This window comes from Phoca vitulina, unplaced genomic scaffold, assembly GCF_004348235.1.
Source record: "Phoca vitulina isolate PV1807 unplaced genomic scaffold, GSC_HSeal_1.0 scaffold8, whole genome shotgun sequence".
Taxonomy (NCBI): Eukaryota; Metazoa; Chordata; class Mammalia; order Carnivora; family Phocidae; genus Phoca; species Phoca vitulina.
This window is the reverse complement of record NW_022589711.1, coordinates 52870685-52892294: the sequence shown is the minus strand read 5'-3', so window position 1 is coordinate 52892294 and position 21610 is coordinate 52870685. Positions and strand designations below refer to the sequence as shown.

Sequence of the window (21610 nt, the reverse complement as noted above, 5' to 3'; positions counted from 1 at the left end):
TAAATATAAATAAGATTGTTTGGATTTTTAAAAATTTTTGTGTTAAATAGCAGCACAAGGAACCCCAATTCCCATGGAGTTTGCCTTCTTAAAAGAGGCAACTTAATTTAATTGCCTTCTCTGATAAGGTTGGGTACTGATGGCTCATTTCCTTTTTTTTTTTTTTTAATTGACTGAAAGGGAACTTTTTATTACTTTTCTGTACAGAAAATTCAACAGCATCCACTCAGCCCAGTTTGGTGGGCAGTTCTTTAGCCTTTGTCTTTTCCAACTTGCCAATTCGAGCCACCGACTTTGGACCCAGGACGTTGCCTCTCCAGTGATGGTGGATCTCATTATATCCGCTACTGTAATTGGTCCTGATACCTTCCACCAGCTTAGCCAGAGCTCCCCTGTCTTCCGAGTTAACCTATGTGAAGGCGACAGTGGTGCAGGTCTTCCTGTGGACCAGACGCCCCAGCCTGGTCTTCCCCTTGATAATGCAATAGGCAGCCCCCATCTCATGACACAGGGCAGGCAGGAAGACAACCAGCTCAGTGGGATCCACGTCATGTGCAATCACTACCAGCTTCATCTTCTTGTTTTCCACCAAGGTGGTGACAGTATTAACCCCAGCTCAAAAGACAGGCGGCTTCTTAGCCCAGGCCAACAATCTTGGCTCCTTCTCTTGCTCTGTCTCTGGGCTAGTTTAGGCATTTGAGTAGCTGTTTGGTGGTCCAAGTCCTAGGTGAACTGGTTAATCCCAGGAGGCACTTCTAGACGTTTATAGGGAAGAGCCCTTTGCTGCTGCAGCCAGATGTAGCGGGGCCATTTGTCAAAGCGGGTGAGGTCCCTTTTGGGCTGGATGTCCCGTCTGATGCCAAGATTCTTGGGCCTTTTCTCAGACCGGGGACTGACCATTTTCTTGGCCTCCTGCTTCTTTACAATAGCAGGGGCTGGGGCTGCCTTCTTCCCCTTAGCCTTCTTTCCTTTCAAGGTCTTGGATGGCTGGAAGAAAGAGCACTGATGACTCATGTCTAAACAAAATGTTATGTATGACTTTGTTCCACAAACATTTGTTTCAGGAAATCTCATGTAACCCCCCTGAATCTTCTGTCATATTTTAGCTGATATTGGCGAAGTGATGAAAAATAAGTTGCTTATCTGACCATTCCATCTACTTTGGGGAAAAAAAGCCCACGAATATCCCTAACTAAATCTTTTATCTCTCTCTCTCTTAATAATCAAAATATTTTACTAAATTCTTCTCATAAGTATATAATCTAATTAGTTGTTCAAATAAAAACAAACTTTCAAGATTGATTGTATTAAACAGATAAATGAAGTTAGAATATTTATTTCTGGAGTCATTAGTATACACAATAATAGTACATAATTGCCACTGATTGAGCCATCATCCATGCCAGGCCCTATTCTAAGCATTTCACATATAGTATCTTATTTAATTCCTACAGTAGTCCCTCAAAAATTATAAAGTTGTTTTGATTTTTCACCTCTTACAGCAAAGGAAGAAAGTTATGGAGCCAAAAGGAAACCTAAATCTACCTCAGAGTCATACCCTTACCAACCCATGTCCATGATTGGGAAAACATAGAAATGGAAAGTGATTGGTTGTTCCAATCAGAGAAATCCCAATTTTAAAGGAAACTTACAACATTTTGCTTCAAATTTTCAAAAGCAATCCTCTTGATCACTTAGTCTGTATCTCAGTTACTGCTTCTAAATGACATTTCTATTTTGTCAATGAAGACATTGTCATTATATTATAATGTACAGATAACTCTAAGATTCATTTACATCTTAACTATTCTCATAATGAGTGACAGGAAAAGCACAGATAATTAGGGTCCATATGGTGACTCAAATACATTTGAATAATTACTTTCTGACTCTATTAAACAGTTAGGTTTTTTTTCCAGTGAGTAAAAAAAAATTCAACAATTTCATTTTGAACTGCCTCTGACCCCGTTATTTCTTGGTAGAATTCCTAAAATAGAGTTAAATGAGTGAAAAAAAAACAGCAGAGAGAAGGGAGAAGGCAAAAGTAGAGGCTCTGGCATTCTGATAAATGTGTGCATGGATTTTTTTTTTTCATTTAAAAGAGTTCAGAAAGCCCTTATTTGTCAAAATAAAATAGAAATAAAATAGAAATGTCTATTCAAATACATTTACAACTTTTTAAATTGGGTTATTTGTCTTTTCATTATTAAGATGTGAGAGTTCCTTATATTCTGGATGCCAGTCCCTTATCCAATATATAATTTGCAAATATATTTGCACATTCTATGGATTGTCTTTTTACTTTCTTGATAATGTCCTTTGAAGCGCAGTTTTTATTTGGATAAACTCCAATTTGTTTATTTTGTGTGTGTGTGTGTGTGTGTGTGCGTGTATTTTTAGTATATCTAAAAACCATTGCCTAATCCAAAGTCGTGAAGACTCATGACTGCATTTTCTTTTAGAGTTTTATGCTTTTAGCTCTAAAATGTAGGTCTTTGACCCATTTCGCACTAAATTTTGCATATGGTGTGCCATATGGGTCCTACTTTATTCCTTTACATGTGGATATCTAATTGTCCCAGCACCTTTTGTTGATATGTGGCTTTATTTCTGGACTCTCAATTCCTTTCCGTTGATCAATTTGTCTATTCTTATGTCACTACCATACTACCTTTTTTTTTAAGATTTTATTTATTCATTTGACAGAGACACAGTGAGAGAGGGAACACAAGCAGAGGGAGTGCGAGAGGGAGAAGCAGGCTTCCTGCCAAGCAGGGAGCCTGACGTGGGGCTCGATCCCAGGACCCTGGGATTATGACCTGAACAGAAGGCAGACGCTTAATGACTGAGCCACCCAGGCTCCCCATACTACCTTTTTTTTTTTTTTAAGATTTTGTTTTTAAGTAATCTCTATACCAATTTGGGACTCAAACTTAAACCCTGAGATCGAAAGCTGTATGCTCTACCAACTGAGCCAGCTAGGTGCCCCACCATATTATCTTTTGCTTTGTAGTAAGCTTTGAAATCAGGACATGTGAGACTTCCAACTTTGTCCTTTTTCTGGATCTCTTTCATTTTCATATAAATTTTAGAATTAGTTTGCCACTTTCTATAAAAATGGCAATTGGGATTTTGATAGGAATTACATTGAATTTGTAGATCGATTTGGGAAATATTACCATCTTAAAAATATTAACTCTTCCAATCCATGAACATAGTCCTTCTAACTGTTTATGTCTTTAATTTCTTTCAAAGCTGTTTTGTAGTTTTCAGTGAACAAGTAATATCCCCACGGAATTTGTTTATTTTTTAGTATAGAAATAAAACACTGAAATATTTTGTCACTTCTTTACTAAGAAGAACCATGAGATATAGAGACCTCTCTGGCAGAATCCAGGGCAGAGTAATAATCATAATAACATATACACCTAATATTGAACACCAGTAAGAATTAACATTCAGAAAGGTCTTTATACCAGTAGTTGGGCAAGGCAACAGAAATTTCCAGGCATAGACATACTGTAATGTGGGAGTTTAGTCTGTTTTCAAGTAAGACTTTTGATAATGGTTGAAAGCATAAAAGGTGTCTGAGTAGAAGTGAATAGAGACTTTGATTCTGGTCAGACTGGAGGCTTAAAATCAAGGTTCAGATATAAGTTTCTTCCCTTATAGCACATGATGCAAAACAAAACAGCTTTAAAAAATGTAACTGAGGTGAAACCACAGTCTATGGGAACAGATAGAGAGGAAAAACTGGGTTAAAAATCCAGGATCTATTAGCATTGTCTAAGTCTACAGATGTTAAGCAGCAGGAAACCAGACTCTTAGAATAGCAATCAGAGGAAGAAACTATCAAGAAAAAGGTTTAGCCCTCAGTTTAAAAGATAGACACCTGGCCATCAGCAAATGCCTCTAAACTCACCCTCTTCCTTCAGCTACCATGGTGATAGTAGCTATAAAGATGATCTATCCTCACATCAGGAATTAGAATCTCCGTTTGCCGCTATCATTTAAACAAAACTATCTCTCTCTCATCTTAAACAACAATAAACTTTACTAGACTACTCACAGTGTCTTCTAATTACTGTCCCTACTTTCTCTCTCCATCAAGGCCGAACTCCCAGAAATAATTTCCTTCCTCTGGTTCTTTCCCACATATTTACTTCAGCCCACTTCAATTTTGCTTTTACCATTCTGTTTCCAGCTCTACAAAACAGCTGTCTCCAAGAATCTCATTACTGCCAAACTCAATGAACCCTTTCTGGTTCTCCTCTCCCTGGGTATCTTTTTCAGAATCTTCTTCATTGACCATAGCCTTCTCATTGAAAAACTCCTTGGTTTCCTCCTACTTTTCTAGCCATTCCTTTTCAGTTTCTTTTAACATTTCCTCCTCCTCTGACCTTTGAAAGATGAACTTTGTCAGAGTTTTGTTCTAGAGTCTCTTTTCTTATCATGCTTCAATCTCTTCCAGGAAATGCATAACTTTAATTGCTACCTACATGCCAGTTACTCCAAAATGTCTGCCTCTCCTCACCTTTTTTTGAGTACCATACCTGGATTTTTTTACAAGGTTCTCAACCACATCCAAAAGTGAACCCTTCATTTTTCACTCTAATGTTTCACTTCTCTTCCAAAGTTTACTACCTGAGTGAGCAGCATGGTCATTTACCCAGTCATTCATTCAAGAACTCTCTTCCTCTCCCTTACTCCCCAACTTTTCTACCCAATTGCAAAGTTCTGTCATTATGCCTCTTAAGTATTTTTCAAATCTTTCCACGTCTATCTTTTTGGCACCTTCCTAGACTAGAAAGCCAACATCTCACACCTATGCTACTGACGTACCATTATTACCAAGTGTCCTTATACCCACCATCACTCCTCTTTAATCCATTCCCCCACAAAGCTTTTAGAGTACTCTTCTGGAAATGCAAATACCAGTCTGTAATATTCCTACTTAAAACTCTTCAACCCTTCTTTGTTACACTTAAGATAAAGATTGAAAGATTGAAAGTCATAACATGGTCCATAAAGTCCTGCATTATCTGCCTCTACCTACATCTTAAATTTGTCCAGACCCATCTTTCCCTTACCACAGTTCAGCCACAATGATCTTTAATTCTTCAAAAATGTCAAGCTACTTTCTCCCACAAGGACTTTGTGTCTGCAGGGAGGCACACTCCCTCTCCCTACTTAGACACACACACACACACACACACACACACGTATTCCATTTTAAGCTTCAGTTAAAATTCCTCAGCAAAATCTCTCTGATTTTTCCAGTGTAGGTGAGTCTGCCTGTCATAGCTCTCACTGCACTGTACATTTCCTGATTAGCCAGTGTCTCAACTCTGAAAAGTTACTATGTATGTTTTTCTGCATTATCTGTCTTTATTGCACTATCAGATTCAATATGTCATGGTTTCTGTTTGCTATGTTTATAACCATATTGTCAGCAACCACAAGAGGACCTGGTACATAATAATCCCTAGCAAAATATCTAATGATTAAACAAATGAATAAATAAGTAGAGTAAGAGTCCATTTGTAGTGCTGTTTTGCTTGGGTACCTCCCATTAGTTTGACTATTTCAAATCCACCTACTAAAGGGAAGAAGGCTTCTGACTCTTCTAGATGCAGAATAAGGCTATCTCAAGGAAGATGAAAAGACAAATGTTTCCAAAATAGGCAGGGCCGAGATTTACAAATTCAGAGACTCAGTGCTCAGAGGAAAAGAGGACAAGAGAAGGCAAAGCCTGGCATATTTCTGTTGTTGTTTTTCTCCTAAATAGAGGAAATAGGTGGCATTGAGCAAGTGAGGTGAAGGGGGACCAAACATGACTTTCATGTAATAGACAAATTAACTAATATGTGAACATCTGTATAGGCCATGCAATACACTGTAATGAAGCTCACTCTGCTTGAGAGAGAATGTCAATATCTGTGAGGAAGAACAGTGTTGAAGCCAAGAGATGTCAGAAAAGGAAAGTGACAGGCATCCTGCAGATTCACTGGAGGTCTGAATCAAGGCTTCTTCCAGAGGAGCAAAAAGCATTTTTTTTTATGAGAATCTCTTCAAATGAAGATCTTCCCTGTAACTTCTGTGCCTTTTCTCCTTGTGCGTGACTCTTGGTCTTGAACTGCAGATTAAAGGGTTTGTCCCTTAGAAGTGTCTAACTCATAGAAGAATATATCTGTGTTTGACCACTTTCCTGACTTGACGCTTATTAGGAACTAATCTCGGGAGTCCTGTTAGCTCTTCTCTGACCCTGATTTCAGCTTTCTCCTTTCTCTTACTCTGAGAGCTGATTTAGAATTTGCCTCACTGTGCAGTGGAGATAGGAGAATATTTTCAAGAGACCATTCTTTTGTCCACACAGTTCCCATCACCTAAAAGATCCTTATCCTTCATTATTCTACATGGGAAACTCACTAAAAAAGGAAAAGTCAGAGATCCAAGATTATATTTTCCAATTAAGAATTCCTAGATCTTCTTTGGGCAGAATTAATTGCTTCTTCTTCCATATACTTAAAGGCATCATATAACTTGTGTTATTGAACTTGTTGCATTATGTTTGTTACTAATTAGGTCTGTGAGTGGGTCTCTCTCTAAATCTGAATTGCTTAAGCATAAGGATAATAATTCCTTATTGTTCATCGTAACATAATCCATCCAGCCTGTGGTAGGAATTAAATGAAAAAATAGATGTAAAATATTTAGCATGACTCCTGGCACATAGTTTGTGATTGCAAATGCTAAAGTGAATAGTAATTCCACCATTGATTATGCTCATTTAAATAATCTCTATTTACTAAAAAAATTAATTTTAAGAAAACATTATTCATCATAGTAACGCACTTAAAGATATATTTACACTGTCATCCAGCCAGGTTAAATGTTCTTTGGTCACCTAGTTAAGAAAAAAAGTTAACACCTTCTGCCTCTGCCACATAACATTGGTACTTCCAAGCTCTGGGCTTCAATCTCTCACGTAAAATGGTGAGGTTAATTATATCCGACATCTCTTCCCCTTGAACATTCCATGGCAATATTCTGCTGAACACTTTCTTAAAACCTATTGTTCTCTATTTGTAGTATGTATAATCATCTTGATTAAAAAAAGAAAAAAGGTAATTCAAGATTATTTTTGTACATTAACACATCCAACATAATATCTAGCACAATAATAGAACTTACAAAAAATTCATTGATGAATGATGAAAAAGTCACTGCTTTGTTTAACTCTGAATGGTTACTCTTTGCCCTCATAAATCTTGTTGTATGCATTCGAGTTTATCACTTCTTTTCCTTTCATTTATAGGAGTGACTTCTTCCTTACCCATAATATGTCACCTTCCTCTCCTTGACTGAGCCATCTCCTCTTTCTTAGGTGAATTCCATCAAGTCATTTTGGGTGACCAAACATATTTATGAATTTACAGAAGACTTAGTCAAACCAGCAGGAGAACTTGTCCCATTCTAGCTGATGACCTGAAGATTTGAATGAAAAACAATAAATTCAAACATCCTTGGCTTTGCATAATCCACTTTGCTCAGTCCTATATGATTCACAATGCTACCTCACTCTCCACAAATTTCCTTTCATTTCTCACCGTAATATTTTTTCAAGATTTCACTCTCAGAAACCTTCTTTATTATCAATACATTAAATAATGAATAAAGATAGATATTGAACAATTCAGTTTTATTAACTAAATTCTTGGTGATATCGATACATTTATAGAACTTCAGTCCAAAGAGCAGTGCTTTAGGGAGAAGATGCCATTATTGTAATGAGATTTCTTCTCTTGACATAAACCGTTAGGTGGAGTCAATATTTATGAAGCTTTTATCCTGACTTGTGTAATTTGTAACTGGGTATGACTTTTCATCTCAGTTGTTCTTAAGTCCATTAACTACTATAACAGGATGAACTCAGATTTATTGCCGCTACCTGGAGCTTTGCAAAGAGGTGTGAGTTGAAAGCAAGAGAGTCCTTGGAAATTGGAGGACAGAGAAACAATCAATTTTGTTGGCTGCTGAGATTCAGCTCCATAGATAGTTTTGGTATAAGACACCCCCATCAGGTGCAACTTACATCCCTTGAACAGATATTCATTCCCTCTAAGAGGGAAGAATTTAAGACAAGATTTGGACAGTAGTATCTAAGAACACATTCCCTTTCAAAAAACAAAAACAAAAACCTCACAGTTGATTCACAAGTGTCTGTTTATCCCCAACATTATGACCATCAGTGAGGTAAGTGATATGAGGAATACAATCACTCAAGAAGCTGTGTTCCATAAGGGAAAACACCCATCAATAAGATTCATAAGGCCTAAATTCAATCTCTGATACACTACCCATGAATTTCATGACAATTGATGAGTCCTGATTTCTTTTTCTTCTTCCACATGCAGTGTTCTTCCTAATATTTCAAGCTGATGGTACAGTGAGCAGTTGTCTATGGAGTATTATGTGCATGACCCTGACCCACATCCAACCTATTTGTAGTTACAGTTTTCACTCTAGCAAGACATAGACTAGGGTGAGCACACTTGTTTAGATGCAAGTTGGTACCAGATCCTTCACTGGAAAATTGCAGAAGAGAGATATGGCTGATGACTTTAAAAGGAAATCTAGTAGAGCTCCCTGAAACAGACTTCATCCAGTGAAAGACAGGGATGTGGAAAATAAATATGCTGGCTTTCTTGACCTTGACTGGGACAACTGTGATGCATGTACTTCACTGTCACCCCATGTTCCCTAGTGGATTATGCTCCATTTGCCCACAGTGGTAACTTGCTTGATAACATACTGTTTGGGCTTGCTTTCTTTCCGAGGCTCACTTCTCTTCTCCCCATCAGATCTCTTCTGATACTTCCTCCCTAATAATCTACTTTCATTTGAATCCCTGTCTCAAGGTATACTTCTGCAGAAATCAAATCAAGAAACCACTAACACAATGTGAATGTAATATTCACATTTCATTTTAACCTCGATAAGGAAACTCACCAAATATATTTATATCATTTATCTTTTCCCTCATTACCCCATAAGATAAAGAAAGACTACATTGCTTTAAAACATAAGGAGTTATGTTAAAGTAAGTTAACTTCAGAGATAAAATCAACCTGCTCACTGATTTCACTGTCTATAAATTAGACATAATGATGATTGAACTCTAGCACATTTTATAATTAGCAAACACAGTCTTTTTGTATTTTGTTTGTTTATAGCTATTCTTGTTTTACCCCCAAAAACATACATCAGAAACATAAATACAACCAGTTTTCACATTAGCTTCAAAAATTTCCCAAAGTATCATAGAGATATTGATAATAATCCAGAAGACGTGCTTGACGGTTCTTAAGCTGCTTGAGCACTAAAAAGTCTCTTCTGGTATGGAGGAGAAATTTTCATGCTTAAGGTTGCTGCAGATTTCCTATTAACTAATTCCCTGAAGAAGCTCTAGTTCACCTCTGGCAGACCTTTCCTCCTCAGCACATGAGGGATGGGCTGCTGACAGGAAGCAGAGTGCACCGCACATAATTAAACGAAAGAGAGATTCCTAGTAATTACGTGACAAGAAAGAATCAGCAATCTCTGCTCCCCAGTTTCATTAGCTAATGAATGCCTGGACAGGCACTAAGTCATTTTATTGATGCAGAATTCTGTTCCTACCACTCTGTGTGAGTATAGAATCATAGATTCTTGAAACCTGAGCTTCCTTTGAATCCTTAGCTTGACTTCGAATGTGCTCCATGGACTGGCCTCAACCTGCCTCTACGGTCTCCTTGCTGACCATGGCTCCATATGCCCTCCATATTTCTAATACACTGTGTTTTAGCCCAAATTTTTCCAAAAAGAAATCCTGAGACAAAATTACGCCTGATGTTTTACTGGAGGGTATTAAAGGCTAGCAGAATATACCACCTCAAAATACGCCACTTTGACATAAGGATTATTTAGAGTTAAAGACACTTGAAAATCAGCAGGTGCAAGAGGGGAGCTGTGACTCCTCTTTTTCTACCTGAAAGCAGGAGATTAAACCCCAGATAGGAAATATCCCTCCGATATCAGGAGGGATAAGAGCCTTTTTGTGCCCTTGCCTGCTAATTCCAACATCTGGGTCATCTTGGTGTCTGTGACCTCTGATGTCTTTTTTTCTTAAGTATTCATCACATTTTCCTACTCCTTTACAAGTTTTTGGTAGATGATTTCTTTTTTCTGAACATTTTGAAAAACACATTTTTAATCTAATTTGGATTAGATTTTTTTTTTTTTAAATCAATTGTTGACTTTTGTCCTGGCAGATAGTTATTTATTAGAAGCTCTCTTTCCTTCTGTCAAGGTTTGGTTTTAGACTTTGTTAGATTAGCTAAAGAGTAGCCTTTGCAAGTAAGCTATCCATATAACTTATGGCCTCTTTGGTAACTTATCTGAATGCCAAGTGTATTAATGAGTTCTCTCCATTCTGAATGGGTCTTTAATCTGACATTTCTATCCTCTAGTGACCTCTTGAATTACCATTCCATCCTCTGTTCTAGGGATACTGCTCTCTGTTAGGCCTCGCAGAGTTTCATTTTGCATATGTGCAGGCTTCGTCCAAGCACTTGGGAAATCCTATGTACAGTCACCTCTTCAGTACCCTACCCCACACGTTCCAATCGTGTCAGCAGCCCTGCACTCAATTCTGTGCCTCCCCAGAGAGACTCTGCTTGGATTACACCCCCTTTATTTATTTATTTTATTTATTTTTTTATAGTGAGAGAGGGTGCACATGCATGGGGGTGGGGGGGGACAGAGGGAGAGGGAGAGAGATTCTCAAGCAGGCTCCACGCCCAGCATGGAGCCCAATGTGTGGCTCTCTCACAACCCTGAGATCATGACCTGAGCCAAAATCCAGCGTTGGACGCTTAACTGACTGAGCCACTCAGGAGCCGACACCCTTTTTATAAACATCAGAAAATTGTACCAAGCTACAGAGTTGGCAAGAGACTGGGAGGCTCACTTCATGTGTCTATCTTTCCGCAGGGATCATACTACCTATTGCCTAGGACTTGAAAACAGTTGCCACATACGTTTTCTCTAGCTGTATAGTTGCTTATGCAGGGAGGATGTGTTTTGAACTATTTACTCTATCCTAACCAGAAATGCAAGCCTAAATAGGTTTTTAAATTTTGAGTTATGAAATACATAATATTTCCTATGTAAAGGAAAAAATCGAAAATAATACAGTCACCACAGTACGACACCCAGATTCAAGGTCAACATTTTTCCATATTTGTCTCAAATATGTGGCCCTTTCTCAAAGAATTGAATCTTCACAGATACAGATGAAGTATACTCTTTTGGTTATCTATGGATAATCTATATTATTAATAATATAGATAATCTATATATCTATAATATACCACTTTATATCTTATTAGCTTTAAACAATAACATTCATTTATTTGTTTAATATTCTACAAACTGGGCAAGATCAGTGAGGACATGGTCCCACATGGCTTTACCTAGAATGTCTCAGCTGGGTTTTGAAGAAAATGCTTGGCAATTATCTTGGTGTTAGCTGTCAGTTGGAAGCTCCACTAGAGATGTTGGCTGGGCATCTTTATTCCCTTTCACCTAGCCTCTCCATATACCTAGTTGAGCTTCTCACAACATAGAGATATTAGGACAGTCAGATTTCTTTTTTTTTTTTAAAAGATTTTATTTATTTTTTTGACAGAGACATAGAGAGAGAGGGAACACAAGCAGGGGGAGTGGGAGAGGGAGAAGCAGGCTTTCCACTGAGCAGGGAGCCCGATGCGGGGCTCGATCCCAGGACCCTGGGATCATGACCTGAGCTGAAGGCAGAAACTTAACGACTGAGCCACCCAGGCGCCCCAGGACAGTCAGACTTCTTACAAGTCCACTGACTTCTTTCTAAAAGTAGAAGTTGCCTAGTCGTCTTAGTGCCAGAACTTACAAATCTCAGAATGTCACTTCTGTTGCATTTTATTGATCAATGTCATCAAGGTCCAGCCCATATTGAATAGGAGGAGAATTAGACTCCACACTTTGATAGCGGCTACAATGTCATTTTGCAGGATGGTATATGTGATAGGAAATGATGCTGTGGTCACTCTTACAGATACAACCTTTGGCACATATTCCTCACATCCCCTACTTCTTTCCCTCAGAGGTGGTCACTGTAATTGATATGTATCCTTCTTATTCATATTTTTATACTGTTAGCATAGCTCTTTCTAGCACTGAATCCCTTTTATACATCAAGCATTTTCCACATAGAGCCAAGCAGAATATTGAGGAAATTTCACAAATGTGTTATAAGACAGGGATTCCCTCGATGTGTTTACCCAAGAATCTGCTAAGGCCATCACATTTCTGATGGCTTGAGCTTCACAGATTCATCCTTTTTCCTTCTCTCAATTTGAACTTACAGCCCTGCCTTTCTAGTTATAGGTATCATGGGAAAAATCACATGTAGAAAAAGTTTCCTAAATTATGGGTCTCGCGCAGAAAAACTAACAGTGTGGTTCATCCTTTAAAGGTAGATTCCAGTCTTTTCCAGGTTGAAGCTCTCCTCTTTATTAAGACCTTTCTCCATACATAATTTTTGTTGTTGTTGTTAACCTTTGGTTGAAAAAAATACCTAGAGATAAAAAGTTATACTGATCTTAGTGATTACTTTGTTAACCTTAAAAATAAAATAGCCAGTATTTTATCAGCAAAATGGGTTTACTCAGGAATAGCAGAGAATTACAACTTGGAACATGCAAGCTATGGAAAAACCATAGGCAAGTCCCACAAACAAAAGAGAAGAGGGCTATTTCACAGAGAAGAAGAAGGAAGTTGGAAGGGGTTGTTTTGGGTGAAAGCAAGAGTTCAGGGTAATGATGGTTTCTCATTGGCTGACTTGCAAGGGTAGTTGATTACTTGTAGGAGATGCAATGTACATCTTTCCCTTTTGGGGCCTGTAATTGGTGATACTTTCTTGTTGATTATGCTTCTGTTGGGGTCTGTAATTGAAGATTCTTCCTATAACTGACATTTGGATGATGGGGTTCCCCTTTTTGTGCTCCCCCTTCTAGCCTCACATTGCATTTTAGTGAAGTTTCCCTTTATTAATTTTCACAAGTTGTAAATAAGTTTATCACAACTGTACTTGTGTTCATTTAAAACATAAAATATGCTTTATGAGAGATTTGTAGTTTATGCAGTCTGCATATAATTGTTGATGTGTATATGAATTTATAAAACTTAGCATAATAACTCCAGCATACAAAGCCCAGAGGTTAGGCATGTTTTACCATAGCTCATACTACTGAACTTGGCTTTCTCATGTTAGTTCATGTTTCTCCTTATGCTATGCTCCTTGCACTAATCAATACTTGTGCCAGTATGCTTAATATCCCTGGATGTGAAAACGGTTGACATCTTACCCTAGTCCCTGCCAAGTCTTCTGGATGAGATTCTCTTGCCCTGGCTCCATATAGACTCACTTTCTTCGTCACTGTTTCTTACCTGCACTCTCATGGCAGCCATGGAAACACCTCCCAAATGACAGTGGTGCCCATATTTTTTTTTTTCTTTTTTCTTTTCCACATTAGAAATATATTTATCTGCAATAAATGAAAGGCCTTTAAACAAAAAATAGGCTTCAGGATACAATGGTATAAGCTACAGATTTCTCTTTCAATGTCAGATTTCTCTGTTTCTCTAAAATTTTTAAATTATGTCTACTATCTATTAAGGTCTTAGTTTTTTCTTAAAACTCATTTCTGAAAAACACATTTTTATTAAAAAACTTATTTTTAGGGGCTCCTGGGTGGGTCAGTTGGTTAAGCATCTGCCTTCGGCTCAGGTCATGATCTCAGGGTCCTGGGATCAAGCCCGTGTTGGGCTCCCTTTCCCTCGCACTGCTTGTGTGTGCACGCCCTCTCACTCTCTCTTTCTCAAATAAATAAAATCTTTTTTTAAAAACTTACTTTTTAAAAGATTTGTTTGATCAACATAGTCATTATCTGCTTTAAGAATTCTTTACCAAATACTTTATCCAACAATTTATTCAACACATATTTTATGAGCAGATACTGTGTGCCAACACTATTCTGAGGCTATAGTAGTGAATCATATAGACAAAGTTCCACTCCTCTTGGTAGACTGGATGGACACAATAAACAAACATTTAAACATATAATATCTGCAGAGATAACTGATTTGGAGAGAAAAAAAGAAGCATGAGCAAGATATGGAATGACAGAGATTAAGTTACTATTTTAGATAAAGTCAGGGAGGGCTATCTGAGAAAATGGCATTTGAGCAGATACCTGAATAAAAATGGAGAAGCACATCCTGCAGTTATTTGGCAAGGGGTGGGGCAAGGATAGGGGGCTTTCCAGGAAGAGGGACTAGTTAAGTGAAAAGGCCCTTGGGAGAAAATGAAATAAGAAAAAAACGAAAGACAAAACAACAAAAACTTTTCAAGAAGGAAGGTAGGATCATATCTCTTAAATAGTAACAATAAGTTAATTAGAGAAGGGCTGAAAACTGAGCTTGGGATTTGATATCATGAAGGTCATTTTTTATGTAATAAAAAAATTTTTTTTGGAGTGGTGGGCCTAAAAAGTATGACTGGAATGGGTTCAAGAAAGGATGGGGAAGTAGCAAGAGGAGATCATTGGAATAGATGAGTGTTTCAAGGAGGCTCGCTATAAACAGGTGCAGAAAAACGTAGTAATAGATGAAGGGGAATTTTAGGTCAAAGGAAGTTTTTGTTAAGGTGCAGGAATAACAGTACACTTGAATGTTGTTGTAAAGTATTTACCAGAGAGGAAAAATGATTACTGTTGGAGAGTAATATCCTTGAAAAAATGAGAGGATGGGATGTAATCGAGACTGATATTCAGCAGATGTGAATAACTACAGACATAATGATTGCCAAAATACTAACGTTTTCAGGCTGGTTTATAATTTAATGCTGTCTTGAGCCCCCTGACTGCCCCCACCCCCACCTGGACCACATCTCCTTTTCCTTGGGACTCTCTAGGTCTTCTCATCATCCAGAAACCAAAGGGTAACAGCTGGAACAGGGGGAGGATCCAAAACCAGCTCTGTTGCCATGTTTGTACTTCCACCATTCTGGTTATTAAGTGTTTTGAATATCACCCAAGGATCCAGTGCACAGTGGAGGTGTTAGTCTTATAGAGGAGAAATAGACAGGTAGATTGATAGATTTGGAAAGGGTGAGGTTGAAAGTCCTTTTTTCAATGCTTTTATTTTCTTAGTAGTCTAAGAAACTAAGAGTAAAGAGGGACAAGGGACCATATAGGTAGGAGAGAAGAAGATGTGCAATTAATGTCTAATGGCATAAGAAGAAATAAATTGGTGTGGGCAACATGCAGAATTTATAGTCAATTAGCCATGGTTGGGATATTGCCATGCAAGTAGGAAAGAGGAAGACAGAGGTAAGGGAAGTGAGAGTATCTTGTAGGGCATGATTATAAAAATAGGTCATAGACTAGTTAAAACAGAAGTAGGAGTATAGGGGCAAGTGAGAATCAGTACCAAGGTGGTAGGGCAAAGAGATGATAGGTTCTGCTGCTGTTGAAGAATTGTTGGAGTTGGGGTATTAGTAGGAGTGAGTTGGGGAGATAGAAATGGTAAGTGGAGAATGGCTGTTCAAGATTGATGAAGGAGCACAGTTTTTAGTAATGCCAAATTCTAGTGAATGACCCTGAGAGTTTTGGGCTAAGATGGGGTGGGGTAAAAAAATCACTGGGCATAAGGAGGTTAAGAAAAGAGAGCTCAGGTTGGGAGAAGGACTGTCTATGTAGACATTGAAATCACCAAGTTACATGATAATGGACACAATGAGAAAGAAGCTATCATCTTGAAGGAACAAGAAGTTACCCAAGGGTATGTAAATAACTACCATAGGAGATGTAGGGAGTCTGAGGGTATGAACTTCAAAGACGCTAGACATATTTAAGAATGGGGTGCCAGGCACTGTTCTAGGTATTAGGGATAGTAGTGAATAAAACAAATGAAAAATCCCTGCCCTCATGGAGTTCACCATCTTGTACCACTTGGCTGCCTCTTGAGTGTTCTGGTTCTCTGACTTGACTTCTTATGGCCAAACTCTCCCCATTCCAATCCATGTGTTTTGCTATTCCCAAATTTCCCCTCTTCATGTAGAAAATGTATCATATAACTCTCCTTTACAATAATCTACTCAATTAGTGGTTTGATATTATCTTATAAATAAACCCTTATTTCTCCCTGTGGCATTTGAGTTGCAATTTAGCTCTGAATTTCTTGTTTGAGATCTGCTTAAAATTAGGGATTTGTACCTCCTCTGGGAAGCCTATCTTTTGATTCTTTTTACTGCAAAATTGAGTGCTTGCTTCGGCAGCACATATACTAAAATTGGAACGATACTGCAAAATTGATATTTCAGGACATTAAAATACATAAACTAGTTATAGGAATTCACTATGCATTCATTTCCTTTTAAATCATCAAAAGACATTTAGTCATTTCAGTCTTGTGCTGGAAAGTGCTGATCCTGTAACCCCGAGCTCTAACTGCTCAGGTCAGGGGTAGATACAGAGTAAGGGTGGAGGTGGGGAAGGATAGCCTGACTTTTGGGGGGATTTCCAGGTCATCTGGTCCAGCAACAGAAAGGGGCTTCTGGTCACTTTTCATTACTTTTTCTGTTGAAGGCGGCTAATTCCCTAAATAATAGACATGACTTTGTATATATTTATTTGTTTTTTCTCTAGGGCAGAAATGTGGATGTTTTTAAGGAAAACAAAGCAGTGACCCTTTGGCATATCTTATTTACCATATCAGTCAGAGTCTAGGCAGAAAACAGAAGCCACACTCAAAATGGTTTAATTGAAAAGAATATAATGAAGGACTATTACAGAGGTGTGGGTGTGGTTCAAGGAACTAGCAATGGTGGTAAGCCTTTACAACCCTAGGCCTGAAGGGGCACTGGAAGAAAATGGTATTATTAGAGACCCATGAGAGCTGTAGCCATGGAAAAGAAGCTTCGGGACAGGCATTATAATCAGAAGGCCAGGGTATGGCCAAAACTTTGGCCTAGTTCGTGGGGGAGAAGAGTGTAATTCATAGGCTGGTATTTCTCTCCTGCCTTCTTTTGATCTTCTGACAGTGCTTCCCATTGGTCTAACTCAACAGGAAGCACAAGGCAAGGAGGTCCTGGTGATGTATTCATAAATGTCAGCTCCCAGGGCAGAGTATGGCAGAGAAGCGGAGACAATGGATTTGGAGAGGGAAACCAAAAATATCTATTACAAATATTCTCTACAACCATAAAGTAAAAAAAAAAAAAAAAGAAAAAAAAAGTCAGTAGAAGGCAAGGAACTTAAAAATCACCATACAACTACCTTTCTAATATTATCACCTTCCTATTCAAACATTTAACTTACTGAGTGTTCTTTCTGCTTAATACTGGTCAGCAAACTTTTTCTGAAAAGGGTCCAATAGTAAATATTTTAGATTTTGAAACCTAAGAGGCCAAATTGAAAATATTACATTGTATTGACATAACCACTTAAAATGTAATCCTTTTAGCATATAAAATGCAGTCATTAAAATCCAGTGGGCTTGGGGCTCCTGGGTTGCTCAGTCAGTTGAGTGGTAGGACTCTTGATTTCGGTTCAGATCATGATATCAGGGTGGAGGGATCCAGCCCCACTTCAGGATCCACTCTGGAAGCCTGCTTGAGATTCTCTCTCCCTCTCCCTCTGCCATTCCCCACCCTTCTATTCTCCCTCTCAAAAAAAAAAAAAAAAAAAAAAAAAATCCAATCGGCTAGATTTGGCCTGTGAGCCATAGTTGATCACGCTCTGGCCTAGAAAGTCCTAGAAAGTCTCCTAAATTTTTGTTAGCCTACATCTGCCTATTTTTTAAATAGCCAGTCCAAATAAAACCTCCTCCATGTGGCCTGCCAGACTGAGACTCTTTGAGTTATGAATGAAAGAAAATCAATTTTTACAAGCTTAAGAGAGTAAAATTACTAGCTTAAATTTGAGAGGATGTTGGAGGTAGATCCCAGAATCCAGGAGCTGCAGGCATCCCAGCTATTCCAGGCATTGTAGTATCAGAACATGCCCTCTTTATCGCTCTTTTCTTATCTTTGCTCTTTCTGCAGTTTGGTTTCATTGTTACTAGTGAGGGCAAAGCTTCCCCATAGAAAACAGAAAGTACTTGTCCCTCTTTAGGCAATAATCCCAGGGAAGTATTCTGCTCGACCTGTCTTGGTCACACACCCATCCTTCGATGAACATGTGTGAGTGGTGGTGGGGGTGGTGGTGGTGGTAGGGAGGTTCTATGATTGCACAGGCTTGGGAGAAGAGCCCACTGCTGAGGACGGAGTCCCAAAGGGAGGGAGAATTCTATTGCCAGAAGATGCAGACAGGATGTCTATTTTTGGGAGATGAAAATGTCACAATTATAGTCCAATATGTGACATGCCATAAGAGAGACCATGTCTGAAATGTCTGAAACACGTTTTATCACTCCCAGTACCTAACATCACATTTGGAAGACAGGCATGCGTTTTTGATGAATGAATGACTCAGTTCCCCCAGCTGGTTGTGAACGCTCTCTTCTCTAAACTGGCCCAGATATCAGCTGTTGTCTAGTTCTACTGTAGGTTGTCTTAGAGGTTTTCCCGTCCATATGTTATCCTTTCCCTAATCCCGGGAGGCAAAGAATGCCTGAGACAGAGCCAGGCAACAGGAAATCTCAGCCCTGGAACCAGAGCACAGAATGCTGTAGACGCCGGTGACAATAGCGACTAAGTTCTGGGTAACCCAGGTGGCCCTTTTGTTGAGGCCTTCAGGACACAAAGGCCCCACCGACAGACGCGACCCTCCGAGGATAGGGAGGCCCGGGGGCGGGGGCACAGCGGGAGCCCCAGCCTCGGGGGCGTCGCACCGCACAAAGGAGACAGCAGGGAGGCGGCAGCGGGCGCCGATCTTCGCTCACCAGCCACTCGCAGTTGCGGTTACAGACCTGCAGCTTCCCTCCCCCTCCCCACCCAGGCCCGCCCGCCGGCCTTTCTGTCTCCTCTCTCCCTCCGTACTGGACGGCCCGGGTCCATTTCCGGGCTCCGGATATTTGGTATCAATCGGGGCTGGGGGCGCGGGAGCAGGTGGCTGCGGTGGGGTAGCTGGGCCGCCAGCCTGCGGCGCCGGGACGGGTCTCCCGCCGCCTTTGTCGCCAGCCCTTCCGCGGCGGCCGCTCCTCCCCCAGGTCGGCGCGCACTGCCGGCCGGACTTTGCGCCGCGTCGGGCGCTGCTGCTGCGCGCGGGGCCGCGCTCGGGGCCGGCGGCGGCGGGGAAGCGGGCGGCGAGAGGCGGCCGGGACCCCGGCCCAACATGGCTGAAGTCACCATCGACCAGTCCAAGCTGCCCGGAGTCAAGGAAGGTAGGGGCCGGGGCGCGAGGCGCGAGGCGCGCGGGGCCCCTCCCCTCTCCCAGCCTGGCTCTCTCCGGGCGGGGAAGTCGTCTTTTTGGCCCCCGAGGCCCTAGCGCGGGCCCCTCTGGTGCCCTGGCGCCCTGGTCGGGGACAGAATTGACTTGAGGCTCTACTGTGGTACCTTGGGCGAGTCATTACGTTCTGAGCCCAGTTTCTCCTCTGCGAGGAAATGGGGGGAGAGAGGATAGCACCACCCTCAGCAAGTGGTTGTGCAAATGTTCTAGCGAAGAGCAAAGCGTTGGTGAACGCTCAAGAACTGGGTAAATCTGACTTATTTGTGTCCTTAAAAATCAAGGCCCAGCCTCGCTGGCTTGAAGGCTAGGAAGTGGGGAGGGGTTGACGTTCAGTTCCTTGTGGAGCCTTTGTTTTGAAACTTGACTCTTTCCCTCCTTCTCGCCACTTTTCCTAGCCCAGCGTCTGGCTGGCTGACTTTCCCACCTCCCTCAAGGTTTAAAAGTTTAGTCTTGGCACAGCCCAGCGTGGGCAGGCTGATGGGAAGCTGCTATAAGCATTTTCTTAGGAAAAGCAGGGGGTAAGGGGGAACAGAGGACTGACTGGTGACCTTGATTTTTTTTAAAGGCTCTTTATACTGATGTCCTGAGAAATTATGGTTGATCAGTACTGGTCTGGTTTAGCTACTGGCAAATAGCCTTTTGACTTCCCTCCCTTGCTCTTGGTTGACTGCTCCAAGATCTAGCATTTTTTTTTGTTGAAATTTTGGGTGCTGGATCACATTAACCTTTAGTTATCTTTGGCTCTTCTTTGGCCCCCGGAAGTGTGGAAATCCCAGAGCGCTATCCAGGCTTGCAGAGGTTGTCTTTGTTGTGAATGTCATTTGTTTCAGTTGAACAATGTGGCCTGGGGTGTCTTGGGAATGTGGAATTGAAAATAATAATTTTTGCTTTCTTGGAACTGCATGTTTCATTGACAACTTGATTTGACTCTGATGGTCTTGTGGGTGTTCAGGCCGACCCCAAAATACCAAGTAAGCTTGACTGCTTTCTTTCCCAGAGTTCGAAACACTGGGAGATAGAGTCACTGGTTTTATGTAGAATTTTTAATGGGGCCAGGCTTGTCCTATTGTTCCTGAAGGGTATTAGAGCTTAGGCCTGAGATCTTTCAACCTTTCAGTTTCTAGCAAGGCTTTGGTGAAGATTCAGGTATTCACATGTAAATGTAGTTTTCACAGCTCTGTCAAGTCTGGTGCCTGAGTGAGAGGAAAGGCAGATCTACACTTTGAAAGTCCTAGTCTGGGGCGCCTGGGTAGCTCAGTCGTTAAGCATCTGCCTTTGGCTCAGGTCATGATCCCAGGGTCCTGGGATTGAGCCCCATTTCGGGCTCCCTGTTTGGCGGGAAGCCTGCTTCTCCCTCTCCCACTCCCCCTGCTTGTGTTCCTTCTCTCGCTGTCTCTCTCTCTCTCTGTCAAATAAATAAAAATCTTAAAAAAAAAAAAGAAAAGAAAGTCCTAGTTTCTGAGATTGTCTGGTTGTACTTAGCCTTTTGGGTAGGAGTTTTATGGACAGATGTCTGTATGTTGGACGTCCCTAAAGAAAAAGTGACCCTGTGTAGTGTGTCGTGCTTCCTTGGGGGTGGGTGATGAGTAGAGTGAACACTGGAGTTCAAACACAACCTTAACAGGTAAAGTATTAATCCTGTGGTGCTGTGATTTTACCCAGCCCCTTGGACCTGTCGCTGACCTGGAACAAACTCGAAACTCACTTTCTGTATATGCATTTATATGACTCTTAGGTCTTCTGGTTTCTAACCAAGACATGAATGATGAATGATTTATTCTAGTACATTCTCAAGGGGTTCAAAAAAACACTTTCCATCTAAAAATGCAAGATGTTTCTATTCCTAAACTCTGGAATTTTTGCACATTCAAATTGGCTTTCACTTTGCATAATGTGGTGTTTGGCAATCCAGTTTGCGTGATATGGTTAAGTAGGAAGGAAATTTGGTGTGGCTCTTTCATTAAGTTAGAATTAAATACTGATTGATTTTGAAGGTGGTCAGAAATTGTTGAGATCATTGTCTTTGTAAGCATCTGACTTTTCTGGTTCCAAGATCCTCAAAGGAAATGATGTATTAG

The 21610-nt window shown here is 40.3% G+C and overlaps 1 protein-coding gene and 1 pseudogene across 5 annotated transcripts in view; one reads left to right on the top strand and one right to left on the bottom strand.

Annotated features, from left to right (window-relative positions):
• Positions 1 to 226: 226 nt before the first annotated feature.
• LOC116633693 lies at positions 227 to 19420 on the bottom strand (annotated as a pseudogene).
• The window catches only part of CCDC50 (coiled-coil domain containing 50), a 65698-nt gene continuing 62801 nt past the window's right edge, over positions 18714 to 21610 (top strand). Inside the window, exon 1 of one of the 5 annotated variants that reach the window (XM_032406910.1) lies at positions 18714 to 19467. In XM_032406910.1, coding sequence (XP_032262801.1) covers positions 19419 to 19467 — 49 coding nt within the window. In that variant the 5' untranslated portion in view covers positions 18714 to 19418. Of the gene's footprint in view, positions 19468 to 19524; positions 19779 to 21610 lie in introns of those variants that run through there. The other 4 variants (XM_032406913.1, XM_032406909.1, XM_032406911.1 and 1 more) reach the window with 4 other exon arrangements.